General features: G+C 39.0%; 1 protein-coding gene across 6 annotated transcripts in view; it reads right to left on the bottom strand.

Annotated features, from left to right (window-relative positions):
- Positions 1-246: 246 nt before the first annotated feature.
- The window catches only part of AFF2 (ALF transcription elongation factor 2), a gene marked incomplete at both ends in the record, with an annotated part of 507,666 nt that continues 488,091 nt past the window's right edge, over positions 247-19,821 (bottom strand). For all 6 annotated transcript variants that reach the window (XM_081277974.1, XM_081277976.1, XM_081277978.1 and 3 more), the window contains 6 exons: positions 247-368; positions 4,706-4,896; positions 11,618-11,670; positions 13,922-14,015; positions 14,321-14,392; positions 18,497-18,633. In XM_081277974.1, coding sequence (XP_081134100.1) covers positions 247-368; positions 4,706-4,896; positions 11,618-11,670; positions 13,922-14,015; positions 14,321-14,392; positions 18,497-18,633 — 669 coding nt within the window. The remainder of the gene's footprint in view (positions 369-4,705; positions 4,897-11,617; positions 11,671-13,921; positions 14,016-14,320; positions 14,393-18,496; positions 18,634-19,821) is intronic.

The following is a 19,821-nucleotide window of genomic DNA, read 5'->3' as shown; positions in this document are numbered from 1 at the left end:
ACAAAAAGATGGTGGGATCTGAGAAATGTGTTTCGAATACTGAAAAAGAATAAAACATATACTGCCCTCAAGTTGTAGTGTCCACTTACAATGAATTCAGTTTTTTTCACAGATATCAAAAGAAGCATAAAAACAAACATAACCAAAGAGAACTTTTCCCAAATGAGTGGAGTTCCACCAGTGACCATCGGTGTGCTGGTAGAGGTAGAGTGATGGGTGGTGACGCTAGAGAGAGGAGAGAACCCACTACAACAAATGGGCATCGATGCGCAGCCAACACAGTCCCTGGCGAACGTAGCGGACAAGATTGGTCATGCTGCTGTGCTGGGTCAGAGGCCCCATCAACGTGTCCAGATCACCGAAGAATTCTGCAAATCAGAGTAGTCCTTGGTCAGAACTTTAAATAATATCAATGTGCACCAGGTTGAGAAGCTGCCCTTATGTAACACCAAAATCATGTGGACACTGGAAAATGTATTCCTTTGTTCAACCACCCAGGCAGTTATTCATTCAACCAAAATTTACAGAGTGCCTCCAAGGGAACCAAAGTTCCATGTGTATATCAAGAACTATTATTTTAATATTTATTAAGCTCCCCAAACTTTATAACACAAATAATGTTAGTGTTGTCACCAGTAATAAAAGACAAAATTAATTAAAATATGTTACTGAATTCACTACGTGTCTTCTCAGCATATCCTAAAATTGCATAATAATCCTGTGGAAGTTTGTTATACATACCCATATGTATCACTACATATATTATATATAAACATTAGGTATTTGTCTAGATATTCACATATATCTATACAGTATATAAATGTTTTAAAATATACTTTATTAAATGCATATTATGCCATATAAGAGCATCATATTTATATGTTATAAATTTGTATTTAGGAAAGTGTCTTTATATCCCAAAGTAAGAGGTCCTTAGATACTTCAGGGTCTATCTGATATTCAGCTGTTTGCCATCTAAAAGCTACTGAGTTAAAAAAAATAACTTTCATTTTGTCTAAATGAATCAAGTTTACTGATTTTTCATGGCATGATGCAGAGAAAACCAGTGAATCTGGATAGCAACTATAGCTATCAGCATTCAGAGCTAAGTAAATATCTTGGAGTATTCTGATTTATTAAGTCTTATTACAGATTACTTTAGGGATGAAAAATGACCTGCAAATATCTGTCATATTACAACTTCCTGTGCCCCCAAGTATATGAATTATAGAATGGCCCTACCATTTTACTGTTCTCTCTGGCTGATTAAGGGAAAGGAGCAGCCCCGAGGTTCTACAACCGACTGGGGTGACTGGGATTTTAAAATGTCTGCCTAGGAAGGTACCTGGAAAAAAACTATATGATAGCTAAAAAATAGATAGGGGTCCTCTTTCCACACTCGAATTGACTTCTTTGATGCTTGGTTATAAGAAGGGTCGCTGGCCTCCTCTTTGTTAGCTCCTGAAAGAGGAGGTAGCCTCAGCCATAATGAAATCATGCGTATGCTGGTTGAGGGTGGCGAGTCTGGGAACAGGATGGGAGTGGGACTGGAGGCTCCCTTAAAGTGCTTGGGATGCTCTCCTTCCTCCTTGGAAAGCAATTTCCATGCATGGGTTACATGCGCTTGATTGCTCAGCAGATGGTATTTCACTAAACAATGCATTTATTCTTTATGTTATGTATAACATATGGACTCCTTGTCTAGGTATCAACTTCATTTGATTATGTGATACTTTTTAACCTGTACTATGCAATAAAAAGTAATTTCTGCTGATAAAGAAGTAAATTACTTATGGCATCTAAAATATTTTCTTACATAATAAAATAAGAAGAATATTAAACTACCTAGTCACTGCCTCCTGTGAGCCAGGGCATCCCCTGGGTATTCTGTAAAAAGCTTCCTATGAAATTGTTAAGTAGATACCCAGATCAACATTTTAATGACTTCTTAAGTGAGCAGTATATATAGCTGGGGCAGGTAGGGAATGGGGCTTCTAGATCTAAAGCTAGAGGGCAGCATCAACCCTTGGCCTGTTTTGGCACCAGAACCTTCTGCAATAAGCTATCTGGCTGAGCATGCAGAGGGTGGGGGCAGAGCCATCCTAATGAGAGAACCAACCGCACCTATCTCTACTGCACCATTGGTTGGCAAAAGATTCAAGTGTCTGGTTATCTCCAGTGGGATGTATAGTTCCCATCAAAAGAGAAGCTCCTCAGTTCCCTTGTTTTTGTCAGGACAAGCGAGATGGGGGAAAGAATCCTCAAATCTAAGCAGATAGAAATGATATGTGAAATTCAAGGCAATGAGCAGAAAATTCCAAACTAGGCCTTTTCCCCAGCCCACTGAAGAGCCCAATGACAGCATTGGCGGGACACATTCTCTCTCTGCTGGTAGAGTGATAGAGTTGTTTTGATTCAATATTAGGCAGAGATTTTAGCAGCTCCTTGACAGGCTATGCTAATAACAAGATTAACAATGTTTCACCCTAACATCAGCACAGCAACCACATCACTCCTGGAAAGTTCTACAGTTAATTTAGAAAGAATTACTTTAACAGATTTTGAAAATAGATGCAATTACAAAGGAAATCCATAAATACTGAGCTGCCCTCCAGTTACCAATACAAAATAAGAAAGAGTGAAGAAGAGACAAGCTAGACATCTTAGGATGTCTATGTCTTTGCTTGCAATTCTAGAACCCATAGATGGGCCTGTTGTCTGGGCCAGTTCTTTCTGGATTTCCAGAACTCTATATGCAACAAGGGAAGACTTATCCATTGTTGCAATGATTGAATTCAGGATCTTACCAGAGGTTCCCGAGGACCTGTTATTAATCTTGCTTTCTAGATGGACAGTGTAGCCTATTGCTAAGAATTGACTCTATAATAAGATACTTCTAGTTTTAATTCCTATTTCTAATAAACATTGGGAGCTATGATATCATGGATGAGTTTCTTAACTTCACTAAGCCTCAGTTTCTTCATCTATAAAATGGGGATACATGATACAACAAATAATAAAGCATATAATGCAGTATCTTTGATATGGAAATTGGCTAACACATAGATATAACTAATGCATGCACATATTCCCACGAGTTAGTATACATTTATAGCTGGAATTAGGATTAAAGTCTCAAATTTTGGAATGAGATTTGATAGCCACAGAATTTAGCATTATGTATCTATGTATTATGTATATAATATATAATGCTATGCACTAAGGAAATATAATAAATATTTGTAGGATTTCTACCTTGCATGCTATATTTTATGCTAAGTGCTTGACATATATTATTCCATTCATCTTTCTCACTTTTTGAGTAGTTTCAGCAGCAACATTGCTGTTATATGCATTAGAGGGAAGTTAGGAGCAGATTACAGATTTAAGTAACTTACAAAGGTTTTCTAGGTGATGCATGAGCCAGGCAGGCTTCAAAATAGAACTACCAGGCTAAAAAATCTGTATTCTTCTTGTTCCAATGGGGCTGCTACCCACATACTCAGCAATACCATAGTAATGGGTAGCAAGGAGTAGGGCTAGGAAGACTAGGCCTCATTCCATGATCAGGCACTGGGAAGAACCAAACTAGAGACCAGAGTGGCAGCTTTTAGAAGAGAAGAGAAACAGGGTGAAACCCTGGGGCCTGGGTGGAAATGGAAGGAGAGATGTGGAGTGTGAGGACTCTGGGGGTTAGAAGATTTGGACCAAGAGACCCAGTACATCTTTTTTGGTCAAACCCATTGGAACTTCTATGGTCATATATGTGGCTGGCATCTTCAAGCTGATCCCTGGAAAGCCATAAAACTACTTGGGACCTACCAGCATCCAAGCTCACACAATGCCACTTGGATTTTGATGGATGATAATGCCTTTCCATTACTAGCCAGAAAATCCTACTATTCTAGAATGTCACCTCTTTGCAGTCTGATTCTGAAAAGCTCACATCTAACATCACCTTGACTGTGGTGGGCAGTCTGTAGTTGCTGGGCCAGAATTGACCAAGTCAAATGAATTGCCAGGGCAAACGTGTGGTTTTTAATTTTACTTCCCAACTTCGTTAGGATGGTGAGGCATTGTTGTGAGTCTAAATGACAGCTAAGGTCACAGAGGGTGGCAGCATGAGTCACCGATAATCACTGAACCCCTCTCTAGTGAAGCACGGTCTTCACATTTGTTTTGCAGTGAGCCTCACATGTTTCCATGAACATGACCCTAATCCTTCATTCCACCTGGTGTGTGCAAAATACTAGCTGAACTTTGGTCCTGGCTTCCAAATGCAAGACACATCATCATGTGTTCAACTGGAATTGATGAATATAATGAAGGTGGATGGCCTTAGTTCAACCTTACTTCTCAAAAAAAAAAAAAAAAAAAAAACTAACAGGATCTTAATTAATTTGCAAATCACTTTTTGCATCTGCCTCTGTTTGTCTGTGTTAATCCTTGTCAGTAAGTGAAATTCCAAAATAGCTATTTGCCAATACATCATAGATCAGATTAGTTTATGCTTTTAAAGGAGAACAAAATTCCAGGCCTTTTTCATTCAGCAAAAATAGGTCACTGTGTCAGTCCTGAACTAACTTTCTCTTATCTAAGCCCTGGAACTCAGAGACACCAAAAGATAGGATACCAACTCTAGTCCTTCAAAGCACAGGTGACTTCATCATGGCCTGTGATCCATGGATGCAGCAGATGAGCATACCTTTGTTCTCTCTTGTCAGTTTGTCAGCCATGTCCCAGTGTTCGTAGCCCCGTAACACATTACTAGTAATGTTGACATGGCTGGCAGCCATGTGGTGAATGCGCTGTGGGATGGTGACAGGGCCGTTGTTACAGTTCCCCATTGCATTGATGGGAGAGACGTTGTTCAGAGACACAGGGGATGGAGTATTCCTGGGAAGCAGAGAGACCTTGTTAGGCTGGTAGGGGAAGACTGACAGTGGAATTGTAGGCCTTCATCACACTGGGATCTCCTCGGAATATTATTTGCCAGAGCAAAGGTTAGTGTGCTGAAGCCCCAGTGGAGCATACCTTGTTCCCACAATCCCACTGGCTTTTCTCAGAATACATCCTATAGGTCTTATCAACACAATAGCTTTTTCCAGAAGTTCCAGTGTAGAGAGTTTATCACCAATGTGTACCTGCCTCATCTAACTAAGGCACCCAGGGATACAGTGCTAGGCCATGCAATGAGCCCCCTCTTCTCATTTTCTAACCTGAAACATTAAAGACCTCCACATTTGTAACCACCACTGAGGGTTCTATGGACAATGCTTTTTTTTTTTTTTGGTTTTAAAACACTAGAGAGAGCTGGGTGAATCTTTCTGTGGCATTAATTCTCCCCCAAAATGTAGCTCTTACTTTGAATATGTATGACCAGTGTTGCAATGTTTCAAAGAAAGAAACAGCTCAGAGCTACTATGATTTCTCTACCTGCTGCCAGAACAGCTACTGGCAGTTAGAAAACACTTGATGTGCAATATTGGTCTATCATCAAAGTGTTTTGTGGAAACCACAATGACAGTTTGTTCCAAATACAGTTACCACAATAAGCCAAGTACAGTTCTTAAAAGCCCCCCAAGGAGCAGTATTGGGAAAGCTGGAGAAAAAGTAGGATTCTGAATATCTCCTTAGGATTCTTTAAGATGTGCTACAGACATGGGCTGTTAATTGCTGACGGTTCACCTGCATGCTGGTTTATAAAGAGAAGGCTTCAGAGTCACTACTTCGGGTAGCACCAATTTTTGGACATAGATTTTCATTGAACTTTTTTAACATCAGTAACAAGGAGTTACCTGCTGGCTTCACACAGCATGGAGATAATTTTTCCTCCAGGGCCTGGGCTTAGGGTTGGCCTGCTGCAGGCTTGCCCAGTGACAGTCCTTGATGTGTGGGTGGCTTCCTGTGCACAGGAACAAAGACTATGGGTCCCTTGACCTCCTATCCCCCTGAACCATACTTGAAACAACTTCCTAGGCAAATGCACCATTTTATGAGAACAGGACATTCCAGGGGAGTAAAAGTAACAGGGAGTAAAAGGCAGGGTGATGCAATCCTATTGTCACAGCTACTCAGGGGTTATAAGCTAGAGTATCACTTGAGGCTAGGAATTTGAGGCCAACCTGGGTAACAAAGTGAGATCCTGTCTCTAAATGAATGAATAAATGAATGAACAGATGAATAAAAGACATGGAGAAAGCTTGTTTGGGATTCTTGGAGTCTGCCTGTGTGACCTTCTGCACCCCAGCACATCACCAAGGAACCCTGTCTCATCCCCCACTCACTTACCAGCTACTGATCTTGGCAAGTCTGGATTTCCTGGGTAGCTGTGTTTCTCAGAGCCCACACCTGCTCCTAGAGTGGATGCACACCCTGATGGGCAGCACACACATCTGATTTGGGGAATAGCAATCACAAGCAAGATGCTGAAGTGCTACTGACTAGCTGTGGGAGCAGCGGGAGCAATTACAACTGAAATGCTCTTCTTGAGACCTACACAGACTGTGCCCAGGGCCACATGAGACATTTGAACCATTTTTGCCAAACAGAGCATATCTTCTGGTATATTCTGGTCTGAGGGAGAAAGTGAATTCTCATATCTGGTCTGTACTTGTCTTCTTTAAGAGTGTGTGAGGATTTTTCTACTATGTTTATGGTTTCTGAGATGTTTTCTTATTTGATAGAATTACTTGTTCTCAGGAAAAGAATGGGATGAGGACCTTGGCACAGAAGGATTTGCTAAAGACAAAAAAAGCAGTGAATGCTGGATTTCTTGGCTGTCCTAGTGTGAATGCTATTTTCTAGTCTTTTTCTCAGTGGTGGATATTAAGTCTTAAATGTCAATTTATGGCAAGAAAGGAATATATTCTCATTTGCAATCTCCAGAGAAAATGACAAAGCTGACAGATACCACAAATGTTGAAAAAGGAACAGTGCGGTACTAAAATCCCAAAGACTTGGGTTCTAGTCTCAACTCTGCCACACAATTGCCATGTGCTCCTAAGTATGTTCTTTCCCCTTGTTGGGTCCTACTTTCCTAGACTGAAATAAAAGAGTTGATTCAGTGATTTTCAGCCACATCCAGAAGACACAAGGGAAACTGAATCATGACTCTGTAACACATACATCTTAAAAAAACTCTCTCATATTTGAAAGCTAAAAATGCAGATTTCATGGAAGCAGAATAGACTCGTGGTCACTGGGTGGTGGGGGGAGAGGTACCATAATAGGAACCAAGAGTCAGTTACATAGGAGGAATAAATTCTGGTGTTCTACAGCACAGGAGGTGACCATAGTTTGTAACAACTTATTATATCTTTTATAAAGACCTAGAAGTGAGGAGTTCACAGATTTATAGCAGAAAGAAGTGATAAATTTTAAGGAGTTGAAAATGCAGACTACAATGATTTGATCATTACATGTTGTATGTATACCTGTATCAAATTATACTTCATAAGTACGTACAATTATTATATGTCAATTTTAAAGAGCCCGTTGCCATTTATTACACTGAACTGGTATTAAAGGGCTTTCTTTCCGTTTCAGTTCCTACTTTTGATCTCGGAAATACTCAAGAACAGAGGCAAGAAGAGTGAGGGTAGGAATCTATTTTCGGTTATTCCTAGTCTCATACTAGACACTGTGATCAAATGCTCTAACAAGCATGTTTGCATATCATATTGTACTAAAAAAATGGACAAGTTCAAATGTGCTTATCTCTTTGCCATAATCACAGTTTCTTAGGATACATTTCTAAGCAGACCTCGTTCACCTTGGCGAGCTTGCCAGATCCAATAGGACCTTTATAGTGCTTAGAGGTCTCTTCAGGAGCTTTTGCTGTGTGTCTATTCACAGATCTATCCTTTTCTCACACTTTGAAGGCACATGCTTCCCACCAAGTCCACCTTACCATCCTGCTCCAACTCACCATGCTTTTTCCTCTCTAGCCACTCAAGGCTCCTCGCTATTCTTTGAACCCATCTGCTACACTCCACTTCTTTCTGCTTAGAATGTACTTTACCAGATGTCTGCGTGGCTTGGTCTACCATCATACTTCTCTAATGGACCTGTTCAAGACTGTATCACTGTTCCTTTGTCGCATCTCCAGTAGCCCTTTCTGTCCTTTTTCCTTATTTCAGTTTTCTCCACATTTACCATCATCTAGCATATCACGTTTTTAATTGTGTTTTTCCTTCAACATGACTTATGTGGGGGCAGGAATTTTTGTCAATTTTGTCCTGTGCTATACCCGATATCTTGAACATTGGTTGGTACATAATAAATATGCAATGAACACCAATTGAATAAATGAATGAGTTGCCTCTATTTCTTATTTCATGTCCACTACATATAAAGTGCTCTGGAGGGTAGAAGAACAAAGATGATGTGTTTATTTGTAAAAGGCCTGGCAGAGTGTTTCAGACATAGTGGGCATTCAATATATATTTGATGGATGAAGGAATAAATGACCGCTTATTTGAAAAGGCAAAATATTTTAATAGAGGAGGAGAACACATTATTTTCTGGCAATCTAGAGTAAGTGCCAAAAGGGAAGTACAGAGTAAGACCTATAGGGGTTCTACGGGCAGGATTGCTTATGCTTCCCAATTTAAGGTGATAATGTCAACAATAACTGGCAGCAGCTCTAGTAACCATCCATTGACCAGCTACTGCATTGTTCCTAGAGCTTCATCAATGTTATCTCTAGGCCTCCCAACAACTACAGGAAAGCTTCTGCTGCTACTGTCTCCCAGATTGACAATATGGCATCAGAGAAGTTCTCTCTGCTCCTTCCTAAGAGCCATACAGGAAATTATCCAAACAGCCAGGATTTGACATCAAGTCTCTTTTCCTCCAAATGCCCTTCTGCATCTCATTTGACATGTAACGGTCTCTATACTTACCTTTATTCCCACATTGGTTTATTTCCAGTACTCTCCCAGGGTCCATGGGTATTTCATCTATGTTCACACAGGCCACACCTCCATAAGACTGGGGAGAAGTTTTGTTTGATCTGATGGTCCCTCCAATGATGACCAGATTCCTTGCACTCCTTGGACTGGCCAATATCCCAAACGAGTGGAAACATCCCTTCTACTGAAAGAGCTCTTCTGAAGGTCTCAAATGGCCTCCTTCTTTCAAAATTCAATTGCTTTCCTAGCCATCTTTCTTTTTATTACCTGTCAGATTTGAAATAGTTGCCCCACCCTTTTAAACTTTCCACATCATGGCTTCTACAACTCTATATCATGAGTCTGCAAATTTGGTCTACTTCCTATTTCAGTGTGGCCTATAAATTATGAATGCTTTGAAAAGATTGAATAAATTAATGAGTTGTCAATTAATTTTTGAATTGAAATTAAGTGAAATGTTAGTTTTTCTTTTAAAAATCCATCCTATTCATTAGTTGACTAATATTTTAAAAATGCACTTGTAAGAATATTTGAATTTCATCAGTAAAAATGTGGATTTTTGTTTTCTCTCACAAATTATTCTAGATAATATTCTTGGTTTTGGTTATGGTCCTGAAAAGCCCCAAATATGTAGTATTTGGCTTTTATAGAGAAAAATTGCTAGACCCCTGCCCTATAACAAGCAGAATTTTCTTCTTTTTTCAACTGCTTTTCTGTAATTTCTTCCTAGCTACCATGAAAGCTAGTTTCTAAGGGTCTATTCTCAACCCTCCATTCATTCATCTCTCCATATGTTTTCCTGTGGAGCCCTGATCCATGAGTAAGTTGGCCATGGCCACCTCTGGGCAATTGACTTCCCAATAACTAGCAGCCATAAAGAGTTTGAAATCAGGGGGTTCTTCCACAGAAAGGTGATATGAGGGACCCTCAATGGGATCCAGTATCCTCATTCACTGGGAAACCAGGCAATAATCTTGCCTGTTGATAAGAAGCCTTATCTGGTCAAGTAGGAAAAACTAAACTCTTCCTCCTGGCCTTCCAAAGCACTGCATTTATACCTGTCACCTCCCTTTGCTGGACTGTGTTCTTCTGTGGTGCAGGGACCACATGCCATTCATCTCTGTTTCCCCAGACCATCGTGATATAGGGCCTGGTGTAGAGCAGATGTGCTTGAAGTGTTTGCTGAATGAACGGGATATAACCCCAGGGTGACTATTTGGAGTTGCCTCATTCAAAAGCCTGCCAGCCTACCAAAGGGAGTGTGCTTTCTTCAGACAGAAGCTGCTTAAAAATCATTTCAGTGGGCTTTGAATGTGACTCCACAAGCTTAGAATGTGTTTGAGTTCTTTCATTTCAGAATTAAAAAAAAAATCCCAGTGATCCTTTAATAGCTGCTTACCTGACCTTGCCTTTGCTTCATTCTGTGCTCAGAGAAAATAGCTTTCTCTTGGCCTTTCAATGGTTATTTTTATTTTCTGAACTTCCAGAGAGAAGCGTTCCCTCTCTTTTGTCCGTCAATATAAGAGTAAGACCTCATTCAACAATTTAAATGGTGCTTCCTTTCAATACAGTAATTGAGTTAATGTGTAGTTTTTAATGGATCTGTTCCCTTGCTCTGAATGTTTTTATGATCTCAAAGTAGAGTTCATTGTCCGACTGCTTTTGGAGTATGCTTTGTAGATATTTATAAAGACTATTTTACTTTTGAAGAAAGCGTTTTGATCAGAGATGCAAGAATTTTGAAATGATGAAAAATATAAAAAGCAGTTTGGAGTTATAAAGCAGGCTCTTTGCAAACCCACGTTGTCTACAGTCATCTAGTTTCCCTTCCCCCTACTGGTGGGAAGTGGGCTTGGAGTGGGGAGGGGGGGTTTGGAACCAGAGGAGACATGAATGCTCAGGAAAAGTTAGCAAAGGCATGAGGCCAGTTTGTGGTAGAGACACAACTGAGATCAAAATCATCTTCCAGAAGAAATATCTCTCTTCAGCGGGTCTCAGAGGCCATCGGGTCCAGACCCTTCATTTTAGGAAAAGAGAAACAAACCTAGAAACCAAGAGGCCCACTTAGCTCACCCTATGTGCTCTGAGCAGCCTCAGGTCCAGGTTTCTCACTCCAGTGCTGTGTAGACTGGGTGAGGCCCCCAGCAGACAGAACTCTAAATAAGGCAGCAGGCCTGAGTGAGTTCAATGAGCTTTAGATCAGCATTAGAGTAGATGCTTTTTATTTTAGGTCAGGTATTTTAGTATTCATATAAAAATCATCATGAAGGTTCAGATAATTGGCTGACTAAGTGCCTTCACATTTTCAACTCTATTATGCCTTTGGTTTTATTAAACAGTACTTACCATATATCAATGAATATTTCATTGGTCTTTCATTACTGAACGAATCATTGACAAATCACTGCAATGGAGTTAACTTTATCCTGTCCCCTTAAAATGGCATGGTGCTTGCTATCTCATTAGCAGATATTGTTATAGCCATAGTTTGACTTAAAGATCAAATAGTGAAAGAATGTGGAACCATATCCATTTCAACTTTTCTGTCTTGCCATCAACTGGGACCTGGCTAGAATTCTGTGTGTACAAAAATGACTATAATCCTGAAATTGACCTTCAATTTTGAATTGTCAATGCAATATATTTGGGGTCCTTTTCAATCACTTATTTGCATGAAAAAGCAATTTTTATAAAATACTTACTTTCCATTGCCTACCCATGGAGATGGTATCTGAGTGACTTTTGAAGCATTTTGCTAAAAGAGAGAGAGAAAGGGAAATAAGGACATCTATTTTGTGTTTTATTAATTCAGAAACAGATGGAAGTGTGATTTAGAGTACATTAATATTGATTGCAGCATTTCGGGATGCAGAGCTGGGATGTATGTGCACGTCAGCACACCACGACGCTCACTCGATGAAAATAGCTGGTTAGGATAATTAGTGGGCTCCAATCAGGACCATGAAAGTCACTTGATGAAAGATCGTATATACTAAAAGGCCCAGTGAAATCAGACTCGGTTCTCCAAGAAGTGGTTTAATTATCCTCATCTGAAATTTATTCTGCAAAACAAGCTCTTCAGAGCACAAGTAAGCTTTTCACCTTTAGCTCCAGTTGCAAACTTTTTCCCTGGGATACGGGCTGGGCTGTAATTTGTGATATCTTATGAATGTGCCAGAACCAGGCAATGATTTCCGTTTGTTTGTATTGGGAATCACCTTGATTAGCTATCTTTACATGCAAATTTTCATGAGGGATGGGTTTCCCTGTCAGGAAATGCAACTGCTCCAGTGCTTGTGGCGAAATGGAAAGTGGAATGCTAAACATTCTTTTGTTCCTCTAATAAAACTGGACTAGTTTAAAGAATTGGTTTCCTGTACTTTTGTAGCCACACCTTTGCAGATCAGAGGGAAACCTGGCAGGATCACTGTAACATGACAGGGATCAGGCTCATTATAATGACCTCACCACACTGGAGCCCAAGCAGCACAGATGGGCAGACACCTGTGGCATTGAGCCGGAGTCAGTCCTACTCTCCACAGGCACAGCTCAGCTGAGGTTCTTCCAGTACCTCCCAAACTTTAGCCCAGCCTCTTTTACAAAAGGGGTATTAGGAAGAAAGTCAGCATTTTCAGGAGTCCAGTAAGAATGCCATGGTGCTCTGCAGCCATTCTACAGACTCCAGTTTTAACCTTCAAGAAGCTCAATACACTCCCAGATGAATGTGTTATTTAGTGTCTGTCTAGTATTTTGCAATGCCATGAAAGCTACACTGGACAGGCTACAGAGGACAGATACTAGAGCAGCAGCTTTCAAAGTGTGATTATAAGACCAGCAGAAGAAGCAGCACAGGGGAACTTTTTAAATCCATACATTCTCAAGCCATGCCCTAGAAGTGCAGAATCACATACTCTGGGGGTAAAACCCAGCACTGTGGTTTCACAGGTCTTGTAGGGGACTGCTGATGCTCATGGATGTGCAAAAATTACATTCTACAGAACAGGTTGAGAGGGGAGACATTTGAATGGATGGGAGCTAATGTATGTGAGCCCCTCTCACTCACATGAGCATCAGCTTTATGGCTTTGTGTCCCTGCCTCATAATAGCTGGGATCTCACTCTTTTTCCCAACTGAGTCATGCTGTCCTCATGTGACTATGCACTACTACTCACTGAGTATTTGATGTAGGGGCATGGTTGGATTTATTCCAAACAATTGCTTTGATGCAACTGAGCCAAGCAGTCTCATGCAATTGGGGAAAGAATAAAAAGGTAATTTCTTTTGAGACTTTGCAAATAAAAGGGAGCCTTGAGCCTCCCCAACTCTAAATCATGGCCAGTGTTGGAGTGTGAAGTGGCCAAGATTAGCACCGGGCTACTTCTTGCAATTCTTATCTGGGCTCATTTCCAGATTTTGGCATTACATTGTGTGGTTGCCCATCTTTTTATTTTTTGCTTGCAAATTCAAACTTCTGGCTCCCTATATGATGGCTTTATTTTTATGTCTGTTGCATTAACCAAGGCAATGGATTATCTTAAATTACAACCACTGCACTCTAAGATCCCCATGGCCAAAGGATTTTCAGGGGTAAAGATATCCACCCACAGCCAGGTTGGCCACAGTGACTTCTCTCACTTCTCTCCTGTGCTCACTTCCTGTTTAATAAGAAATGGGTCAGACCTATAGCTACAAATTGCACCTACCTTGTTGGTGCAGAGAGGACATCATCTCCCTAATTGTAACCAGTCTATCTGGTCAGTCCAGAAAATGATCAGGGGGTTGCACTATTGTACCTTCTCACCCTGGAATCAAATCAGATGTGAGCTCACTGATGACACTAAAGGAAGCATGGGAGGGGGAGGGCCATGGCCAGCAGGGAGGAGAGAGGTTAAGCCTCTGGCAGCAACAACCTTGACTTTGTCATTTGACATTTAATAACATGCCTGCCACTTTTCATTAGGCATTTTATCATCCTATACGTATAAATTATACAAAATAAGGATTACCTTAAAATATTCCATCAGTGATCTGGAGTACTTCATAGCATGGTCCTTCTTCAGTTTAAACATCCTCAAATAGAGAAGTGATAAACATCGGTAGCTGTGGTGATGAGGAAAAGATTATGTTAATACCTAGAGAAACCTAGAAATTATAAAGCAATAATGATTCATATTTTACAGTTACTTGCCTATTGTTAGATTGAAAAGAAGAGGGAAGCATTAAAACCCCATTTTATTAGGAGAGTAACTATTTAGTTAGTGACTGAAAAAATCCATTAGTTATCCTTTAATAGTTCAATGGAAAATAAGAATAATAATACAGGGTAAGCAGCTTAAGTCGATCTGGAGTTTTCACATCCTCCTGTGGCATTTCAGCTATTCCCTTGTGGCCTCTATGGGACTCACCATAATACTGCTAGCTTTTTGTCACCATCTGAAGCCAGGGGGCTTGCAAAGTTCTTCAGCCTCATTGCATACCTTTGAAGAGAAAAGAAAAACTTAAGTGGAATTTGGATTCCCCTTCAGAAATTCCCAAAGCAGGTGGCATTCTGATCACCTGAATAAGTTAGCCTCACATTTGCTAGGGGCAGGAGGACTGACTAGTACTTTCCTTAAAACATATATAAAATGATCGTGAAAACAGCATAAGAGGATTGATGTGACATCTGCAATTGACCTCTGAAGAAGTTAACTAAATCATGAGACATGGTCTAGAACAATACTGTGCAATGGCTGTGTTTGTGTATGTGTCTAAGTACTGGCAAAATACTGTTTCTAGGAACATTCTAGCTAAACCACATTTTTGGTTTTCAATGAAAGGTGGATAAAAATGTCAGTCTCAGTTCAATTTATGACACATGATGTAAATAATAAACAATTATGTTTGACATGGTCATGGGGATACTTCAATCACACAGTTAAAAGGTCTTTTCTAATGGCTCAGGTTTTAAACATATTCTTATAGAAAGTGGTTGAGGTTTTTTTTTTTTTCTTTTAAGGAAGGTCAATTTCACAGCATCTTAAGGTCTAAGTGCCTTTAATTTATGGTGCTTGTATATTTTGTCATTCCATTCTCTTTAATTGTTACTGTTCCACTCTGGGGTGATAAAGGGTTGAGTAGTTCCCATTTTTTTTCCTTCTAGCCAAGCACATTCCACTCTAGACATTTAGACTCTTGAAAATCAATTCATTGCATAAAATCATTGTCTGAGCTTTAATGCAATTTCACAGGTACTTGTGCTAGAATAAGTAATGGAGTTCAGTGTACATAAGGAAGTTTAGAGTCCATGCACAAGCAGCCTGGACTAGTTCTCATTTTTGAGAAAGCAACAGAAGCCCTCACTTCCACCAGTCTCCCTGGAACACTAGGACCCCACTCTTACCCCCCAAGACTTTGGGCTTTCTCAGCATTCTATCCAACCTGCTCTCCTAGATATTATTCCCATTCTGATGAGTGAACATTTTCCAACAAAGGGACTTGCACACTGGATGTGGTCCCTTCTGCTATGGTGATATTAAGCAAAGGGGTTTTATTATGTAATAAATCTAACTTTCTTTGACAACTGGATAACCAAAATGTCAAGTATTGTGATGTCCCCACCTTGTTTTCACAAATACATTTCTATTGCAGATTCCCAGGGCTCAGAGCAACTATAATTATTTGAATGAATAAAATAGGGCTCTTTCTCTGTAGCCAGCGTACTGCCAGGTAGAGAGCAATAAAAAGCTCTTCAACATAATATTGCACTACTAAAAACTATGTTCATATTACAATCCCCCTCTAATTGCAACCACATTTGAAGTGACTTGATAGTGGAGTTTCAATTGCTTAAATGGACTAGAAGACCTAGCTATTTTAACTCATTTTATTCCTAACTGAAATTTCTCTCATTAAAAAAATCATACACACTGCAATTTATAGAAAATATAAAACATAAAAATATAGAGAAGACACATAAATGAGTGCATTCTAAACTAGTCAAATCTGTAAAAAAAAAATCCTGGTGAAATCTGAATTATGTCCTGAACTGTGGCAATGCCAATGCCCTGGTGTGATACTGTACCATAGTTATATAAGCTACTACTATTAGGGGGAGGGCTGGGTGAATGGTACATAGGACCTCTATTAGTTCCTACAACTTCATATGAGTCTACAATTACATCAAAATAAAGTTTAAAAATATTGACGTTGAAGTGAATGCCAATAAATTCTCCATTGACTTTCACTAGGTTCCCTTGAAATACACTTTCATGGGGAATAAAATATCATATAACAAAAACTAAATCATACTTAGAAAAAAACATTTTCTAAACAATTAAGGGGAAATAAATGTTTCCTAATGGAAATAAACATTAAATAATGATTCGTATCACACTTTCACCACAAAATAAAATTGAGTATTTTGCTTTTGTGTTTTTAAGATTGTATTTTCCTAAAAAATTTAATAAGAAAGAAAAATATATACAAAGAAAAAAACCCTATAATCTCACCTCTTATTAGAGCCATGATCTCATTTCCCTTCCAGTTTGATCCAGATGTATATACATGCTTTTCATGGTCATAACTGTAGTGTGCATATAAATCTGCAGCTTACGTTTGCTTTTTTATTTGCAGTGTTGGCAACCAAATCCAGGGCCTCCCACATGCGAGGCAAGTGCTCTACCACTGAGCTATACCCCCAGACTTGATTTTATTTTAACATTATTTTATTAACATTTTCATTTGGCTGAATGTGGCCATCATTATTGCATTTCAATGGCTGCAAACTACTTTGAGCATTCTGTCATGTAATTAATTACTTTTTTATTATTGATATTTGGTTTGCTTCTAAAACAATCAGTTTTTAAGTTATTTTAAGTTTATAATAATGTCAAACTGAACACCATAAAAGTAACTTTTTCTATTCTCATGGCTTTTGTCTTCAATAGAGGAAATTCAAATATCCAGAGGTGATTTACTGGATCAAAAGACATAAAAGCTTGTTTGTGTGGCTTTCTGACGCAATGCTAAATTGCCCTCAATTTCTATTGATCAATTTCTACTCCCATCAGCAGTGTGTAGGAGAGGCCTAGTTCACCATAATTTTTCTTTTCTCTTCTAATGGTATTTATTAACAGTGTTACATTTTCTTGTTAATTTAACATATGCCTGTTTTAATTTTCATTTTTGGATGGCTACAGAGCATGAATTGTCTCCATGTTTGCTCACTAATGTTTGCTCTCAATTTTGAATCACTGTAATTTTTGACAAAATATTTACCCTGTACAACTTTGAAAATTGCAGGGAACCTTGACTAGACAGACACAAAAAAAATCAATCTCCCTTGAAAACAACAAAATGGCAGTAGTAGCAGCTTCCACAGTGTACAAACTAAGTTGAAGAGAATTACTTTACACTATGCTGTGGTGCCTACATCTAAGAGCAGCTCAATGAGAAAGATGGCTACCTGACCAGGCGGGAAAGTGTGCAGTTTTCCTTGGAATCTCCTTACTTATGTGGCTCTAACTAAATGTCTAATTCTATGGGACAATGTAGATTTTGATAATAGTTTTCTTTCTTTTTGGTCTTTTGGAATACTTCCTTAGGAGAATATGAATGGTAGATCTGTCCAATGTTTGTCTGAAGGCTTATATATGAATATCCTTAGATTTGTAATAGTTTATGCAGATACAAGCATGAGAGTAAAGATTAATCCAGGCATTATTTTGTAATTGAGCCAGAGGGGATTAGGACATAAGGGCCTATGGGTAAAGAACTGCTCACTCAACCAGAAGTGATTATTTGGTCCATCTAGTGAATGATGATGCTTATCCACAATTCAGGAATGAAATAAATTATTTTACTAATATTTGTAAATCACTGTAAAACACAAAAACACAAGTGAATCTTTCTTCTTCTCCAACTCCATCTTTCTCCTCTAGGAATTCTTCAATTTCCCACAATTTCCATTCCACTAAGACCAACAGGTTAGAAATTTCATTTAAAACATAAATGAAACTAATAATGTGTGCAGGGAATAATACCTCCTTCTATTCTCCTCTTCCAATCTTTACCCCACACCCCCTACTACCACCTTGTCTGTTTTTTCTTATTTTAGATCTACAGAAAATCTGCTCCATAATGCAGCCTTAAATGCTGACTTAGAGTTTGAACAGTACCCACACCCCTTTTAATAACTAAGATACAAATTCTTACAAAATATTGCTTGTAATAGAAATCCTGGGAGCACCACTTTGTTTTGAATTATAAAACTGTGCCTTTGAAAAGACAAGTTGATGATGCCAAATGGTAAATTGATTATCCTTTACTTCCACCTGCTATGTTTCCATTTTAATTTTATGAATACTGCAAATTATAAGACTCACATTATAACCTCAGAAGGGGATAATTTATAAAACCAGTGTCCATCAATTATAAATTTTCCATGGTATTAATAAAATGGCCAGAACTAATTATGATGACTTCTAAGAAGAAGATGACTTAGACACATTATTATAAAATGGACATGATACTTAAAAAATAGAAACTTCTAATTCTGGCTAAAATAAGCTTAGGGAGATGACTGCAGAAAGGCCATTTACCTGAGGAGCTCCACAGTCTCAGAGTACATGGTGTAGGGGGACTTTGCTTCCAGAGGGTCGCGTTCCATGGCATTGCCACATTCGGTGAAGGAGAGGGCAGCATCAGCATAATTCACGGCTTTTCCAAATTTCTCAAACTGAAACAGGAAGATGACTTGTCAACATGATATACTCTTCTATACTTCATATAAAGGGGTGGTTCACAACAGGGGGTCATTTTGTTCTCTTCCCCCAGGGAACATCTGGCAGTGTTTGGAGACACATTTTAGGCTGTCACCACTGGGGACAAGGAACACCTAGTAGGCAGAGGCCACAAATGCTGAGACACATCTTATAATGTATAGGGCAGCCCTGTGATGGAGAATTTACCTAGTCCAGAGGCCAACAGTGCCCAGGCTGAGAGACACTGACATAGAGAGAGGACTATATATGAATTGATATTAATGATGAAGTTGCTGGTTAATGGTTTTATTGTCATGACACTGAGGCTAGCTGAGAACAGGACTATGCAGCAGAGATATCATATGTGGTTTATGGTGTTATTGTCATTGTTCTCATGAGGTTTTTTTGCATCCCAGAATCCAAATCCAGGCCTTCTAGTTTCTAATCACTCAATTTACTGAACAGAATAGTCATTGTAGCATCCTTTACACAGTGCTTGTCACTAAGCTCTGCATTCTATAAGCCTCATGGACAACAAACACATACAGCTTTTTTTAATATTTATTTTTTAGTTATCAGCAGACACAACATCTTTGTTGGTATGTGGTGCTGAGGATCGAACCCGGGCCGCATACATGCCAGGCGAGCGTGCTACTGCTTGAGCCACATCCCCAGCCCCACATACAGCTTTTGCTTTAGAACTCTGCATCAACCCCATCCCCAGGAGGAGAGTAACAGATTGATGCTACTGTCATAAAAGATGTGGAACAGTACTAAAACTGTTGACAACAATCATATCACTTTCATTGCAAATGATGGGTTGAAATAGTGTGTCAAAAAGCCACAAAATAGAGTACCACTAAATATTTTAGTTTGGTAAAATTTTATTACAAAAGGTTTTAGCCCTGATAATGGTCATGATTAAACTGACTTAGACATACCGATTTCTTTTTTATGTGTAATGAATATTATATATGACACTTTTATAGGGAGTATTTTATAACAGAATCTAACATTTTCAGTTTTTGATAGCTGGATGTAAGAATGCCACTAAGACAGTATTTTTTATGTAAAAGAACCAATATAATGCAGATTTAAGTATTTTAATTTTCTTGTATACCTTTTATAAAAATTTTTTTTACAAGGCTCTGAAAGTTCTAATT

Source organism: Spermophilus citellus (genome assembly GCF_964194105.1).
Source record: "Spermophilus citellus genome assembly, chromosome: X".
Classification (NCBI taxonomy): domain Eukaryota; kingdom Metazoa; phylum Chordata; class Mammalia; order Rodentia; family Sciuridae; genus Spermophilus; species Spermophilus citellus.
Note: the sequence above shows the minus strand (reverse complement) of the source record. Positions and strands in the feature narration are given on the sequence as shown.